The sequence below is a fragment of the Littorina saxatilis genome, linkage group LG6 (assembly GCF_037325665.1).
Source record: "Littorina saxatilis isolate snail1 linkage group LG6, US_GU_Lsax_2.0, whole genome shotgun sequence".
Lineage (NCBI taxonomy): Eukaryota > Metazoa > Mollusca > Gastropoda > Littorinimorpha > Littorinidae > Littorina > Littorina saxatilis.
The window spans coordinates 2,851,526-2,869,316 of record NC_090250.1 but is presented as its reverse complement, the minus strand read 5'-3'; the positions used below and the strand labels follow the sequence as shown (position 1 = coordinate 2,869,316).

At 42.9% G+C, this 17,791-nt stretch overlaps 2 protein-coding genes across 2 annotated transcripts in view; one reads left to right on the top strand and one right to left on the bottom strand.

Annotated features, from left to right (window-relative positions):
* Positions 1-11,257, bottom strand: part of LOC138968292 (translation initiation factor eIF2B subunit epsilon-like) — a 30,997-nt gene extending 19,740 nt beyond the window's left edge. Inside the window, exons 1-9 of the mRNA XM_070340851.1 lie at positions 11,104-11,257; positions 10,194-10,318; positions 8,465-8,650; positions 6,428-6,602; positions 5,100-5,255; positions 4,145-4,230; positions 1,889-2,011; positions 1,430-1,530; positions 330-475 (exon numbers count right to left, since the gene is read on the bottom strand). Of these exons, the coding sequence (XP_070196952.1) occupies positions 330-475; positions 1,430-1,530; positions 1,889-2,011; positions 4,145-4,230; positions 5,100-5,255; positions 6,428-6,602; positions 8,465-8,650; positions 10,194-10,318; positions 11,104-11,223 (1,218 nt within the window). The 5' untranslated portion in view covers positions 11,224-11,257. The remainder of the gene's footprint in view (positions 1-329; positions 476-1,429; positions 1,531-1,888; positions 2,012-4,144; positions 4,231-5,099; positions 5,256-6,427; positions 6,603-8,464; positions 8,651-10,193; positions 10,319-11,103) is intronic.
* Positions 11,258-11,470: 213 nt separating this feature from the next.
* The window catches only part of LOC138968293 (UDP-glucose 6-dehydrogenase-like), an 88,289-nt gene continuing 81,968 nt past the window's right edge, over positions 11,471-17,791 (top strand). The window contains exon 1 of the mRNA XM_070340853.1: positions 11,471-11,543. The gene's annotated coding sequence lies outside the window, so the exon portion shown is untranslated. The remainder of the gene's footprint in view (positions 11,544-17,791) is intronic.

Below are 17,791 nucleotides of genomic sequence, written 5' to 3'. Positions count from 1 at the left end.
CCTTGAACGGTTGAAAACGACGTTAAACACCAAATAAAGAAAGAAAGCAAATAAGAATGGTAGGTTATTGGAACGTTTGATTTATAACCACCAAAAAAGTTACATTTACAGTACGTCGACAAAGTTATCTTTAAAGCAGACACACAGACCAAAACTTGTGGTACAGATAATGAACTTATCTCAAGATTTTCTTGCAAGTTCTTTTGCCTTCCATGGATGACTTCCCTTTTCTTGCAGGGTGCCAGTGATTTTCCTTGTATATGTCAAGATGAACGCTCAGAAGAAATTCAAAATTAGTTCAAACACCCAAAATAGCCTGTCAAACTCACATCCCAGCCAAGAATTGAGCGTGGTTGAACGGTGGTTTTGGCGTAGACTGTGACGTTGCCGCATATGATGGAATTTCTCAGCTCACAGCCGTCCTCTATCGTCACGTTGTCCCACACGTAGCAGCCTTCCATCGTCACTTTGGCACCTAAAACAAGCAGATATAATACAATATCGGTACGGTGGAACCCAGTCTCTTGAGGTGTGCACAGACCAAGGAAGGTGGTCTGGCTCCTCCTGTCCAGCGTGTTGATTTGGTTTTCCTGTGGGCTGTAGTTGTTGTTCCTGGTCTTTCAGTCAGTAGGGAGTTCCACTGTAATGTCCTTTTAGATTCAATGGAACTCACCTTGTAAGGCCTCCACAAATCTGAGAAAATCAGGTCTCAAAAAGGAGAGAGTCTAAATATAGGGGTTACTTTACACAGATTTTTTTATTACAAAAAAACAAAACAAAAAAAATTAATTTTGTGGATTTTTTTATTTTTTTTTATTTTTACAGATTATTAACACAAATTCTGAGAAAACAGTGTCAGGGTACGGGTCTTAAAACTGAGGTAAATGTTGTCTTAAGTCGTCTGGGCCGAGGTGCAGGAGAAGGTTACCACCCAAACGGGAGCCACCAGCAGTGTTGGATTGGTCGAAATTGAGACGTGGTGTGATTACAACGAATCAGAACCCGCGGTTTGTTCTCTCCCGTTTGGGTGGCACCCACTGTTGGTTCATGAACCTCAGCCCAGGGCTCCAAGCTCTGGGGAACCGCTGCCCAACTGCAGACCGCAGACTTCATGGCACCCACTGTTGGTTCATGAACCTCAGCCCAGGGCTCCAAGCTCTGGGGAACCGCTGCCCAACTGCAGACCGCAGACTTCATGGCACCCACTGTTGGTTCATGAACCTTAGCCCAGGGCTCCAAGCTCTGGGGAACCGCTGCCCAACTGCAGACCGCAGACTTCATGGCACCCACTGTTGGTTCATGAACCTCAGCCCAGGGCTCCAAGCTCTGGGGAACCGCTGCCCAACTGCAGACCGCAGACTTCATGGCAGTCACCGACCTAAGGATATAACGGCCATGAACATCAAACGCAGAAGATGACAAGACATACCTATTCTGCAGTTGTGTCCGATGACACTGTCAGAGATTTCAGTCTGGCCCTGAATTGTCGTTCCCTTGCCGATCACAACGTTCTGCTTCAGGTTCACACCACTGCAATGAAATAAAAAATATTCGTACATTTCTTTTCATTTCAGAGGCTTACCAAACTGTGTGCAAAGAATAATGAAATAAAACTATCTGTACATTCAGTTCAATTTCAGAGATTTGCCAAACTGTAAGTAAAGAATAATGTAAAGCAGAAGCCAGTGCAAAAGCAATACATCTTTCAAATAGTGAAACCAATGCATGAACTTTCACTTCTCCGGTTGTTTCGAGAAGACATTTTCTACTGCAGATAAAATCACAGAGACAAATTTCATCTTATCTGCAGTAGAAAACGACTCCTAAGGTCAACACCAGGTTGTGCATGTGTCGGTATTGTACATAAACTGCAGTTCAACTCAGTTACCTGGCAATGGTGACATCAGCGCTCTGGTAGATGTTTGGTCTGCGACAAGAGATTGTTTCCGTGCGATGGCCGATCTTGAGACACGGGTTGATGGGCTGAGTCCGGCATCTGATGATGTCCTGACTGCAAGAACAATCATCTTTTTAAAAGGTGTACAAATCCTGCATCTGATATCCTTTCTTTATTTGGTGTTTAACGTCGTTTTCAACCACGAAGGTCATATCGCGACGGGGAAAGGGGGGGAGATGGGATAGAGCCACTTGTTAATTGTTTCTTGTTCACAAAAGCACTAATCAAAAAATTGCTCCAGGGGCTTGCAACGTAGTACAATATATGACCTTACTGGGAGAATGCAAGTTTCCAGTACAAAGGACTTGACATTTCTTACATACTGCTTGACTAAAATCTTTACAAACATTGACTATATTCTATACAAGAAACACTTAACAAGGGTAAAAGGAGAAACAGAATCCGTTAGTCGCCTCTTACGACATGCTGGGGAGCATCGGGTAAATTCTTCCCCCTAACCCGCGGGGGAATCTGATATCCTGACAGCAAGAAAATATAATCGTTTTAACAGTTGTAAAAATCCCAAAACATATAGACTGCTTACGTTCCAACGTTCCACAATTCCCAATCAAAACACAAAAATGGTCAGCTATTGAACATCCTATTTATGACAAAACGAAACGTTTCAATCACGATACTTCCACCCAAAAACCTTTAATAGTGGATTTTTGATTACGACTTTCAATTCCTTTTGTACACTTTTATTTTTAAGGCCATTGATTCGAAGTACCGTGATTGAAACATTTTGTTTTGTCATGAATTGAACAGTTAACGTTCCAATATCTTATCATTCTTGTTTTTTGTATTCTAAAGTTGTAAAATAAAACAGTGGAATCCCTTTATGCATATCTCAAGTAGATCTGTTTTCAATTCAATTTTGCAGCTTTTATCGCAAGCTTACTAAGAGATTTAGATGCATCTCAAAGTTTGTTTTCTAAATCACAGCAAAGCACAGCGAAGGAGAATCATTAGGCCCACTCCGCCTCACTGTCTCAGAACTGGCCAGGCTTTTACATGGGATAAGACCATCCTTCCACTTGGTCACATACCAAAAATCAACACCCTGACTGCTTGCTGTGGTGAGTTGGAATTTGTTTTACAAATTAATTCTTGAAAATAATAGCACTATACACAGAGGGCACCCAGGCTGTTCATTGTTTGTGTGTGTCCATGTGGAGGGCTAGTCTTATCCTATGTGTACACTACATTGGGGTGTGCACGTTAAAGATCCCACGATTGACAAAAGGGTCTTTCCTGGCAAAATTGTATAGGCATAGATAAAAATGTCCACCAAAATACCCGTGTGACTTGGAATAATAGGCCGTGAAAAGTAGGATATGCGCCAAAATGGCTGCGATCTGCTGGCCGATGTGAATGCGTGATGTACTGTGTGAAAAAATTCCATCTCACACGGCATAAATAAATCCCTGCGCCTTGAATATGTGCGCGATATAAATTGCATAAAATTAAAATAAAAATCAAAAATTAAAAAAAATTAAAAAATTAAAAAAATCCCTGCGCTTAGAACCGTACCCACGGAATACGCGCGATATAAGCCTCATATTTGTTTGTTTGTTTATTTGTTGCTTAACGTCCAGCCGACTACGCAGAGCCATATCAGGACGAGGAAGGGGGGGATGAAGGGGGCCACTTGTCAAGCGATTCCTGTTTACAAATGCACTAACCCATTACTTGTGTCCCAGCAGGCTTTAGTAAAACTAAATTAATACCTACTGGAAGATTACCAGTTTCCAGTATGTTAAAATAGGCTTAACCTATCTACTGCTGGACTTACATCAGAACACTAACAGATTAAACTATACATGAATCGCGAGACAAGCGCCAAGAGAAGAGATTTTTGGAAAAAATACAGGTGAATGAGCAAGAAGGCAGAAAAAAGAAAAGAATTCATGAAGAAAAAGAGAGCATGACAGGAAAGAGGAACCAAAAATCTACCTAACAGCAAACTAGAAAGCTCCTGCGGTTCCAAAAACAGGAGGGGCCTTTAATTTCATAACCGCAGTGCCCCACTGCGGGAAAGCCTCATATTGATTGATTGATTGATATGTAACAGCCCAGCCAGACCTGAGACAGACTAGATCTGTTTTCACGAGGCGGATTAGGCTTTAAGTCCATACAAAGTAAAAGTCCCGTTGCAGGACACACACACACACAACAAATCTTTACCTGATGATACCGTACATGTAAGGATTGGTGATGCGAGCACAGTACTTGTTCCTCAGAACGTTCACATGGATAGTGTTGCCAAGAATCTGCAAGACAAGCGATTCTCGTCAAAGAAATGCCTCTCTACTCAAAAAGACAAAGACAGTACAAATCCAGTTTTGAATTTCAACAATGTCTGGGGATATCATCTGGAAGAATTTGTGTGTAAAGTTTCATGACAATCTATCCAGTAGTTTTCTTGGAATCACTCTACACACATGTAAGACAAATACCACCACCCTCATCTCGATTCCCAGTCAATCTGAAAACATTTAGTCAACAATTGACTACATGTAACAAAATCAAAAATATAGAGCATGTCAAAGATATGCACCCACATACCGGACAAGGGAAGCAACTCATTCTAAGATGGGGGGCTCCACTGTACCGCTTTAATGATGAGGATGCCTTTGATGAATGTATAGGACACAGGGACACACAGTCTTTGTAGCCCTGCTACCCCCTTTTCTTCTTCTTCTTTGTTCATGGGCTTAGGCTCCCACGTTCACTCATGTTTTTAGCACGAGTGGATTTTTACGTGTAAGACCGTTTTTACCCCGCCATTTAGGCAGCATACGCCGATTTCGGAGGAAGCATGCTGGGTATTTTCGTGTTTCTATAACCCACCGAACTCTGACATGGATTACAGGATCTTTTCCGTGCGCACTTGGTCTTGTGCTTGCGTGTACACACGAAGGGGGTTAAGTCACCAGCAGGTCTGCACATAAGTTGACCTGGGACATCGGAAAAAACCCTCCACTTCCCACCAGGCAGCAGCGACCGGGATTCGAACTCACGACCTCCCAATTAGAAGGCCAATGTCTTACCGCCACGCCACTGCACCTGTCCACCCCCTTTTGAAGATATGATTTTCTAAGATTCTTGTGATTAGCCTTAAAATGGTGTTCCACTGTACCTCTTCATTGATGAGGATGCCTTTGATGAAGTCCTCGACGGAGCAGTAGTCAAAGTTGTCGGTGAAGAGATGGAGCACGGACGGGGAGCAGACGTACAGCTGACTGTCCAGCAGGTCCTGGTGCAGCAACACGTCTCCGTACGTCACAAACACCTCCTACAAAACAAAAGGAGTTCGCGAATTGAGAAATGACAACATTTAGTCAATCTGTGCAAAGTTTCATGAAGTAGTTTTCTAGGAATCACGCTTCACATATGCACACACTCACACACACACACACACAACCACCTTCATCTCGATTCCCAGATAATCTGAAAACATTTAGTTAGGAACGAGAGCGTCCAAAGTTCAAACACTCGTGTGTAGATAATGTAGCAAGCTGTGTAAAAAAACCAACATGTGGGTGGCGGTCAAGACTGATTTAGAAAAGGAACTCAAGGGACTGACCAAAAGCGGTCGTTTGTGACAGGTGGCCACAATGGACAGGTGGTCGCTATCAAGAGGTGGTCGGCAGGACAGGTTCCACTGTACAGTACAGTGGAACCCCCCTTTTAAGACCCCCCAATTTAAGACTCCCTCCTTTTTAAGACCTTCTTTTCTCAGACTTTCAGTTCATAACCTCTGTAAAATTACCCCCATTTTAAGACTCCCTCCTTTTTAAGACCTGATTTTCTCAGATAATTGGAGGTCTTAAAAGGGGAGTTCCACTGTAGTACCTGCGATGAAAAGACACTCATGGGATTAGCCAAGGGATTAGCCAAGAGTGTCCCTACATTGCAGGTGGCCTGTCATGACAGGTATATTTTGGTAGAGATAATAAAAAAAGGGACACCAGCAGGTATCCTTTTAAAAGAGGTGTCCTCTTATCTGAGGGGCCACCCATTACAGGTACCACTGAACATACATGTCCCCATGCCAATAGTTCCACTGTATTCCAATGTAAAGACAGACCACTAGGCCACCCATTACAGGTACCACTCAACATAAATGTCCCCATGCCAATAGTTCCACTGTATGCCAATGTAAAGACAGACCACTAGGCCATTGCGCCGTACAAATTATATAAATTTCCACATGCCAGTGGTTCCAGTGTATGCCAATGTAAAGACTGCCCACTGGCACACAGACACAGGTCAACTTTATGTGCAGACTCAGAGACGGTATCCATGTTCTGACCCTAAGTCACCACTGACCTCGGTCATTCTGCCATAAGTTCCGGTGGTTGATTACACCCAAACTCGCATACACATGGGTAGCAAGACTCTGTTGCTGCTAGCTATTCACTTGGAGGAAGCGACCTGAATTTGTACGCCAATGTAAAGACTGACCACTGGCACTTTGACCCTGGTGTCCAGCGACTGTGTCTGGTAGTAGCAGATTCTCTGAGTCGTTGGGTCCACGGCCAGAAAGACGTTGTCCTCTACGCATCGCATTCTGTCCAGCGGGGACGTCTTCATGTACGTCGCTGTCATCACGCACGACTTGATCTTGTCTCGCCCTTCCCTGCAACAATGAAACACTGTATGAACAATGTATGAACAACACTGTATGAAACACTGTATGAACAATGTTAACAGATTATGCCACGGTGGAACCCCCCTTTTAAGACACCCCACTTTAAGACTCCCTCCTTCAGGCATGGGAATTGAAAAAAGTAAAAAAGGCTGAACATTTGTAAATAACATCAGTCGACGGCGCGAAGCGCCTAGACTTACTAGGGGGGTCCGTGGGCATGCCCCCCCCCCCCCCCACCCCGGAATTTGTTTTCTCCAAAGAACCCAAATTGTGCAATTTGGTGTCATCTGAGCTCCAAGTTTGCCATTAAATTCAGTTTTCAGAACCATTTTTGCCTCCCCCGTTTATTTTTTCGGCAGACACTTTTGCTTTTTCGGCGGAACAAACAAAAATTTCGGCGGAAATTTGCCTTTCGGCGGACAATTCCCATGCCTGCTCCTTTTCAAGACCCTGTTTTCACAGATTTTCTGTTCATAACCTCTGTAAATTTACCCCATTTTAAGACTCCGTCCTTTTTAAGACCTGATTTTCTTTCATTTTTTAAAGTCGTAAAACTAAAAGGGGGGTTCCACTGTATGAAACGCTGTACGGACAATGTCAACAGATTATGCTACCCAAAAAACCCATAACCATTGATATGTTTGGTATCTTTAATCAAGCTATAACAGTAACATAGACATACAATACATGCAAAAGCACACACACAGTGACACACACCAGGGGTCGACACTAACTTATTTGGCCTGGGGCCACACTGGCCCCAGAGATGGAAATTGCTGGGGCCCACTCTCAGTATTCACGTGCGGCAATGCATTGTCTGTTTTTCTTCATCGTACACATTCTTTCAACCATTTGACATTGAAATTACGACAGCGCTTCGCGCTTTTGGCTGCATCGGTCTCCTTTTTTCGTTTCTCTCCACCCTGTTCTTCATCTTCATTTCCATGGTTTTTTTACACCAGGGATATGTTGCCACATTTTGCGTTTGGCATTTGAAGGCGATACTTATCTCTCACGCTAGAGAGCGCAATCTGGGAGTTATTTCCCTTGCGGCATTGTCCTTCGACGATTTCAATGTTTGTTTTTCTTGACTGCGGCATTGATCGTAACGCAAATTTCAGTGACGACTTTGACTGGCGATTTTTAGTGATTGGCTCTGGCATTAGAAGTTTCGGTTTGTCATTGTTGGAATTTATCCTGGGGCGGAGTGGGCCCCAAGCTTCGGCAATGTTTGGGGCGGAACACAAAACTCTGGGGCATTCCGCCCCCCGCCCCCGCTAGTGTCGAACCCTGCACACACACACACATTAACACACAGAAATAATAAACACCCTGCTTTGACAACAAAAATCAATCAATGATTATAAACTGTTAATTAAATATCTCAGGAGGGTAGAAAACTCTGTCCATTAACCAACAAGATAGCTCTCTTGCAAAGCAAGTTCGTACAACTTTCTTCTTCTGCGTTTACGGGCTGAAACTGTCACGTACACTCCTGTTGTTTGCACAAGTGTTTTTTTTTTTAATGCGTATGACCGTTTTTATCCAATCACTTAGACAGCCGTACGCTGATTTCGGAGGATGCATGCTTGGTATTTTCATAACCCACCAAACTCTGACATGGATTACAGGATCTTTTATGTGCGTACTTAGTCTTGTGCTTGCGTGTACACACAAAGGGAGTTTAAGGCACTATCAGGTCTGCACATAAGTTGAGCCGCGAGATCGGAAAAATCTCCACCCTTAACCCATACATTGGTCGGGATTTGAACACTCAATCTTCCGAATAGGAGGCCAACATCTTATCAACTAGGCCACTGCGTCCGTCATACAACTTTCCCTTTGCTTACTTATGGTCCTTCATCAGTGCTTTTAAGTTGACGCTGGAAATGGTGTCACAGCTCAATAAGAAGAAGTCGCTGCGGATCATGGAGCGAGAGTCGACCTCACGAAGAACATCACCGACCGAGCGGCACCCTTCAGACAGGATGGTCTTCACCGACATTGAAGACTTGCCGTCACCCCATTTTGAATCTCTGCAAACAAAACTGAACTGGTAGATCCTTTAAACAATGTCCTTTTATATCAGTGATTTGTTTGAATAAAATTACTGCAGGTAATTGAAACCTGGCAATCTTTGGATGAAGCAAACAAACCAAGCAATGGTCTGTTCTTTTCATTATTAATATTACATGTATTTGCAATTGTCTGTATAATTCAAAGGCGAATAGGTCAAAATGCTTGTGAAGGTTTAGTATTGTATGTTATTAATAATAATTTCAAAATATTAACCATTTAATTAAATAATCCACTACATTCTCATGGCATCATACTCTTCATTGGCTGAAACTCGGTTTTTTTACCTGTATGACCGTTTCTACCCCGCCATTCAGGCAGCTATACGCAGCTTTTTGGGGATGCATGCTTGGTATTTTCCTGTTTCTATAACCCACCCAACTCTGATATGGATTACTGGATCTTTTCCATGGGCACTAAGTAGTCTTGTGCTTGCGTTTACACACAAAGGGGATAAGGTATTAGCACAGGTCTGCACATAAGTTAACCTGGGAGTTCAGAAAAATCTCCACCCGTAACACACCAGACGCGGCTGGTATTCGCATCCACGACCTTGTGCTTGGGAGGCAGGCGTCTTTTCCATTGCGCCCATCTGTATAGCATCACAGGGTTTCATTTACTAGTGCGCCTTGCCATTGGCGCATAACATCTCAAAATGTCCCATTGGAATTCCCTTCAGTGCGTCAAAGGGCGCACTGAGATTACGTACCACTGCGCCACCCCATGCACACTTTTCACGGGAGTACAGTGTTCGGAAAGACCTGAGCAAAAACACTCACACTAACACTAACCTGATACACAGGCACATTCGCATATTGCATGGACTGGGTGGCCGAGTGGTAACGCACTTGCGCTCGGAAGCGAGAGGTTGCGAGTTCGACCCTGGGTCAGGGCGTTAGCAATTTTCTCCCCCCTTTCCTAACCTAGGTGGTGGGTTCAAGTGCTAGTCTTTCGGATGAGATGAAAAACCGAGGTCCCTTCGTGTACACTACATTGGGGTGTGCACGTTAAAGATCCCACGATTGACAAAAGGGTCTTTCCTGGCAAAATTTTATAGGCATAGATAAAAAAATGTCCACCAAAATACCCGTGTGACTTGGAATAATAGGCCGTGAAAAGTAGGATATGCGCCGAAATGGCTGCGATCTGCTAGCCGATGTGAATGCGTGATGTATTGTGTAAAAAAAATTCCATCTCACACGGCATAAATAAATCCCTGCGCCTTGAATATGTGTGTGATATAAATTGCACCAAAAAAAATATAAAAAAATACCTGCGCTTAGAACTGTACCCACGGAATACGCGCGATATAAGCCTCATATTGATTGATTGATTGATAACATCATATGGCACCAAATACAACTATATTTTGCATTTTCGGACCGCCTTGCCTGCCTTGCGCTTCTTGCCTTCGACTATGTCCCATCAGAATTTGGTTGAGGGGGACAAGTGTCCCTTTGTCTTTTTCTTCCAGGCCAAACCCTGCATCATAATACAAGGTACCTGAGATGGGCACGGATCTGGTCGGCATGGTGACAGCAGAACACAAGCGTCTCCTGAACGCCCTCAGACGCCAGGTAGTCCAAGGTGTAGTCAAGCATGGGGACATTCACCAGGGGCAACAGGGCCTGCACAAAGAGGAAGACAGTCAATGAATAAATCAATTGAAAAAGCAGGCTCATGCAAATAAACAAATCTGTTCTGTGACAAGTGATAGCTACAGAATTGTTTCCACAATGCAACATAAGACTAAGAGTAAAAGACTCTTCTTCTTCTTCTTCTTCTTTTCGATCGCCGATCACACTTGGAGTCCAGATCTTGAGATATAATTAGTGGTCCTCTGCAGCGCAGCCACTGGCCCGTACAGCTTGTTGTGCAGGGACTCCGGCATTGGCCAGATTTCCTCTCTCAGCACCTGGTGGTTCCTGCAGTCTCGTAGGATGTAAAAGACTCTTCATAACTGTTTGTATTCCCATCTACTGATTCATATTTCTTATAATTAAAATCAAATGCAAAACTCATCTCACTCACCACAAGCTAGGTCTACTAACTCACCAGTTTTATCAACTGATGTTACATTTTGAAGTCACGTCTGCCTGTGTGTGTGTGTGTGTGTGCGCATGTGCAAAGACAATGTTTTCATTTTGAAACAGCTGCATGACCATTATCATGTTGTTACAAAGTAAGAGAACCTGTGTGTGTGTGTGTGTGTGTGTGTGTGTGTGTGTGTGTGTGTGTGTGTGTGTGTGTGTGTGTGTATGTGTGTGCAAAGACAATGTTTTCATTTTGAAACAGCTTCATGACCATTATCATGTTGTTAAAAAGTAAGCGAACCACATTGCATCAGACACGCATTGACCAAATTTGGGTGAGTTGATGACATGAAAAGGACCTTTGATCAGTGTATACTCACCCGTGGCTTTTTGTCAGTAGCTGGTGCAAAACGGACATTGAAGCTGTCCGCAATGACAACAGCTTGCAATATTTCTTCTTGTTTGAGATCATCGTTCTTGCTTTTCCCTTTCGGTGCCATTTTGGAGCTTTGAGGTTTAGTCCATTCCCCATGTATGGGATTTCAGAGCAGGAATGAATCACTGAACACGTTTTTAAAGCAATTTTACAGTGACATTTTTAGAACTGAGTTTAGTGATGACTGTACGTTTTCTTCTCAACTATCAGATATTTTACAAATGGGAAAACTGATCGTTGAATTAACCAGCAGTTGCTTTGTAGAAATCCTTCTACCCCCTTCCAAATCATGGTAGATCCCACCAAGGGAATCAACTCTGAGAATACTTCCTGCCACCACAGAAATACTTTCTCCTGTCTACCAAAGGAAAGTGGGAACACAAGGTATGGCTAAAATTATTCTTTTAACGCGTGTTGTTCGTGTTTCATTGTCACGTTCTTTAAATAATCTTTTGCTCGGATGCTTTCTTCTCTCAGCTATTGATCTTGTTGCTGTGGAAACATCTTCCAAGCAACGCGGATCGATAACTAGGGAAGAAGAAGGCAAGAGGGGTGGGGCACTGCAAACTTGTGAACATTCGATTTCTATCAGTTTATGAAATATTTTCGAAAATCTTCCAAGGATCTACCTTTTCTGCGAATAAATCAGTTCGATCTAGCAATTAGCATGAGCTCAAACAACGTACAACAAGGCATAAACTTGCCTACATCAGTACATGAACATTGTGTGTTCACTGTACTACTACTACTGAGCACTACTACTCACGTACTCGCTGTTGGTGTGTGTGTCGCTGTGTGTGTGTCAGTGTGTACACGTGTAAGGGGGTAATTTTGTGTGTGTGTGTATGTGTGTGTGTGTATGTGTGAGTTCATGCGTGTTAAATAAAAAAACGCTCGCGCTGGACCCGAGTACTCTTCAGACTGGCTCGCTCAATAAATATAAATGTTTGGAATGTCTGTGGTGTGAATGTTGGTTTCTGACCAGAAATGCAGATCTATCTCTGGCCGATTCATAGATTCAACCTACAAACTGCGACCTCATCTGTGATCAGATATGTTTCGACAAGCATTAAACGGATGAAATTAACCACATGCAGTTTATTCTTCAGAAAAATGCACACAAAAAATGGGTTGGGTTCGGTGATTTGTACATAAACGTCTTCCTCGCGATAGATTCGCTTATTATTTTGTCTTATGAAGCCGTCATCAACACGAACACAATGATTGCAGAAGCAAACTCTGTACCTACACGACCGAGACACAAGACTGATTATTTCACAGCTGCAATGAGAATAGAGAACAAAGACGTTTTGGGTAAGCTTACTCACGTCAGGTCTTCACTGACAAGCTAGGAACAGATGGAAAATTCCGAACAAAAGTAAATGACGTCAAAGTCTCTTTCGCTTTGCGTGTAACTTTGTCATGACGTATTTTTGTGTGACGCGTTCGGCTGTTCTATCAGGTCAATGGCTGCGTGTTGCCCCGCCGGTGTGAACTCCTCCTACGGCCAAGTCGTTTTTGTGGTTTATTTCGCATTTAGGTCCCAGGTAACATTATGAAGTTTTAATACGATCAATTGGACCTATTATCAAGTTAGTGTATCAACTTTTGAACGAACTGCGCCCAGTAGTTTCCCAGCAATAAGCTGTTAAGTGGAGAAAGACAGACAGACACACAATTAAAGTCTGCTGAGCCCTAGTACTAGCGTACTCGGGGATAAACCCTATTGGCATTCCAAGCTCTCGCAAACTTAGCAAAGCTGCACATGGGTGCAACTCTTCCGTCTAGGACGGAATTTCCGTTTTTCTCAGGAGGCTGCAGACGGAAAATCCGTTTTTTGAAAATTCTGGAGCAAGGCCATTGTGTATGGGTGGGTGCAATGATAAATTCATAAGCTTCAAGTAAAGAAGTTGTAATACAAGGGAGGTGACTGTAATTTCATTTGTTTGTCAAAACTTTTTGTTAGCATGGTGATTTTCCTTTAATTCAATAAACATTTTTTATGCTTTAAGCATGTTGTACTGCTATTTCGTGAGAGCTGCAAAGGCTGATGATCGTAATTCTCTTGACTTTCGAATCATAACAGAGCATGTATCGCGGATATCTTGCGAGAGCTGCTCAGATGCCGCAATGCAATTTCTGTCTCCCTGTCTTAATACCCCTCAACATTTTACCTTTTGACAGCAGGGTTTGTTTTCCTTTGTTCTCTAACTTCCCTGGTTCAGTTTACGCTAGCTCAATCCAGCCTTTTTTGAGTAAACGTATGTAGATTGTTATAATATACACATACATGTATGCAGGTACACGTAAATCTTTGAGAAGGAAACCAAATGTCACCTGACCTAAATTTAACAAAATCTGAGAAAACCACCAGGAAATGCTCCCAAGGTATTACCTGTGACCAGGAAAAACACTTACAGGAAATGCACTCACTTTGGATCACATAATTTGGTAACATATTATAACAATATATTCTGCCTTACCGAGTCACTCAGTTGTTCAGTTTGTGTTTTTAAGATGCTTACTTCCCTTTGTTCAGGGTTTCACAATTTTTTTTTACTAGTGCGCCTTGCGCCATTGGCGCATAACATCTCAAATTGTCCCATTGGAATTCCCTTCAGTGCGTCAAAGGGCGCACTGAGATTACGTACCACTGCGCCACCCCATGCACACTTTTCACGGGAGTACAGTGTTCGGAAAAACCTGAGCAAAAACGCACACACACACACACAAACTAACCTGATACACTGGCACATTCGCATATTATCATATATATGGCACCTTCTTCTGCGTTCTGCGTTCACTCGTGTTTTTTGCACGAGTGGATTTGTACGTGTATGACCGTTTTTACCCTGCCATTTAGGCAGCCATACTCCGCTTTCGGAGGAAGCATGCTGGGTATTTTTGTGTTTCTATAACCCACTGAACTCTGACATAGATTACAGGATCTTTTCCGTGCGCACTTGGTCTTGTGCTTGCGTATACACATAAAGGGGGATAAGGCACTAGCAGGTCTGCACATAAGTTGACTGGCGAGATCGGAAAAATCTCCACCCTTAACCCACCAGGCGGCAGTGGCCGGGATTCGAACCCACGACCTCCCGCTTGGGAGGCTGGCGTCTTCCCACTAGGCCACTGCGCCCGTCTAATATGGCACCAAATAGAACTATTTGGCATCTTTTGACAAAAGCATTTTCGGACCGCCTAGCCTGCTTTGCACTTATTGCCTTCGACTATGTCCCATCAGGATTTGGTTGAGGGGGACAGATGTCCCATTGTCTTTTTCTTCCAGGCTAAACCCTGCTTTGTTTCTTAGACTGTGTGTGGGGGGGGTGGGGGGGGCTGTGGAGAGCAGGAAGAGGTGATCACTGTTGTTCCCAGCCTCAGAGGACGAAAGTGCAGTTGGACTTGCCCGATTGAAAATACAATGTATACAATAAATACATGTATGTCACAATGTCCTGGCTTTGTCTGCTTGGTAGGAACACTGATGGTGAGAAGACATCTGATTATATGTCAAAACTATCCCACGGTTGACTGGCCAGGGGTCAGAACAATGTCTCAATTCTAAAACGTATGTGTCATTGTCAATGACTAAAGACTCTTGCTAAGGAAAAACACTGAATGATTGAGATCAAGGTCAAAGAGTGTCATTGTGGTTTACTGGTTATAGTGCAGTAGCCTTGATGTGGTAGGAGTTTATGGGTTCAAATCCCTTCAGAGCAGAAATAGCACTTTCTGGTCATTTTCATCACAGTACACTATTGGTTGAAAGAGGAAAATATGGTTTCAAATAAAAAAAGCCAACCCAAAAGGCGTAACTGTTTTTTTCCCAGTGATGTTAGCTAAGTTTGTGTTATTTTGTATACTGTTAAGTACTCTATTTTTTGCTTATTTGGGACTCTTACAATAATGTTTCCAGTGCAGTCAGGTCCGACTATTTTGACAGATTTCTACAAACAAAGGCTGATTCTCTCTGCATTCAGATGCACAACATTTTAAAACTGAAAAAGATTCAGCAAATAAAGTTGTTATTTTGCATGATGTTCAGCATCTTTTCTTCTATATTATGACATTACATCTCATTTGTCAAAGCAAGTCCAATTTTCAGGGTTTTTGTGTGTGCTGTTATAGAGTTTCAGTGTAATATGGTATTCATTCATGCATTTATTATGCTAGAAAGAGAAATGTCTAAATTAGTTGCGTGATTATTTATCAATTTATTGCAACTCTTTTCAGTGCAGTTATTGAGTGACTGTCAGTGTCAGCTCACTCCTACCCTTTTCCTGTTATCTGTTTTTCTGTGTGTGTGTGTGTGTGTGTGTGTGTGTGTGTGTGTGTGTGTGTGTGTGTGTGCATATGTGTGGATGTGTTTGTGTGTCTGTGTGTGTGTGTGTGTGTGTGTGTGTGTGTGTGTGTGTGTGTGTGTGTGTACATGTCTGTTTATGTACTGACAAGCTAAATAAGGAGGTCACACAGAAGAAAAGGTGTGAGTAGATATGTTTGTGTGTGTGTGCGTGTGTGTGTGTGTGTGTGTGTGTGCGCGCGCGCTTGGTGTGTGTGAGTGTGTACATGTCTGTTTTTGTGCTGACAAGCCAAGTAAGGTCACACAGAAGAAAAGGTGTGAGTGGATATGTTTGTGTGTGTGTGTGTGTGCGTGTGGCTTGTGTTTATGGTCAGGCCACCTGTTGCACTATATTGCCTGAAGAGAAAATTAGCCTGTCAAGGTGCAGGGATATCAAATTACACAGAAATAGTATTGATCTCATGCTTTTCTTTTCTGGGTTAGATGGTAAGATGAGCTGTTAGTGTTACTTCTTGGCGAAAATGCAATGAAAATTAGATCAATAATCAGAAGCAATCTACACAAAGGAGAAAAGTGTACACTCGCCCACACATTGCTACACTTACTGTAGTGTATATATTCATACATATACATTGTGTATATATACACATTTGATCATCATTTCCGGACATATTTCAAGTAAAATAGATACACCTTGTGGGCCAAAAAATATGGTACATGTACAGTGTAGCCCCCCCCCCCCCCCCCCCCCCCCCCCTCTCTTCCTCTCTCTCTCTCTCTCTCTCTCTCTCTCTCTCTCTCTCTCTCTCTCTCTCTCTCTCTCTCTCGCCCCCACCCCCTCTCTCTCCGCCCCCACCCCCTCTCTCTCCGCCCCCACCCCCTCTCTCCCTCTATCTATCTATCTCTCTTTCTATCTCTCCCTCCCTCTATCTCTCTCTCTCTCTCTTTCTCTCTCTCCGCTCCTCTCTCTTTAAGCTGCCATTAGAATAATGGGGGGCTTACTGGATTTGCTCTGTCTGTTTGTTTGTTTGTTTGAGGCCGGCGGGCGGTCAGTCGGTCACTGTTTGTCGGGTAAGACTTGTATCTCTGGGTCAATTAAGCTCAAATTTTGTGAAATTGTTGGGAATAGGCTTTGTTTTTTGTATGCAAAAAATTACATTCCTAACGGTAGTCAAACGGAAGATATTAGCTTTTAACGGACAAACCGAGCCAGGGGACGAAACCCACTGACGTGTGCAGGAATTCCCGCAGGTTACTTCCCTTCCCCTTTTTGGTTCACTGATCTATATTTTTAGATCAGTGTTTTGGTTTGGCAGCCGCCATGCTTTTGTTCAATTTCATTTTACGTGCTCCGATATTTGGATGCTTCGTTGGGCGGTAACAGTGGAGTTTGTTTTATTGGTGTGTGTGGTTCCGTGGTACGAACTCATTTGTCAAATAATGTTTTGGTCTTATGTTATTACAAGCATTTTGTTTCTCACTTCGACTCTATAATTATATTCTATAAGAATCAGACAGTGTAAAAGTATTACCATCAACATACTCAGTTTGCTGAAAAATAACTTTAATTTGAGTTATCTCCCTTCCTTAGGAACGTTTTAGAAGATAGTAGAGATTCAGGGCCAAAAACGTATATAAATATGTTATATTCGGATTAAAAACAAGCTCTTAAAATTAAAAAAGATAAAAATTATTATTAAAATTAAATTTCCGAAATCGATATAAAAACAATTTCATCTTATTCCTTGTCTGTCTGTCTCTGTTCTCTTAGCTTCCCCTCTCTGTCGGTGACAACTCTCTCTCTCTCTCTCTCTCTCTCTCTCTCTCTCCCTCTCTCTCTCCCTCTCTCTCTCTCTCTGAATATGGTTTGAAACAGTTTTGCGTGACTTCAGGTTGCGGCCGGTTTGGAATCCGGCCCGGGACGGACACGGGTCAACTGTTTGACTGTATCCATGTCCCATCCCCGTTTCACCTCAAGGCGGCGTATTGACCCGTTATGGTCAACCCTTGTTCTTTTTGTTCTCTCTCACTCTCTCTTTTCTTATTGCCAAAGGGAAGAACAAATGTACGTTCTCGGCTCTCTTACCCTTTAACACACAAAACTTTATCCTTGTCATATTTTTCTGAAGAAGTGTGCATGTGTGTGCCTCAGGGAAATGTGTGTTTTCCAGATGTTGTGAATTGAGAGGTAGACTAGAACCCAGACAGTACATGCCGGTAGGAAGTAAGGAAAACAGAAGCAGGTTAAGAAATAAGGTCAGCACTTGATGCAATCAGTGTCTGAGCCTTCCCAAATACAGTGGAACCTTCTTGCAAGACCTCTACT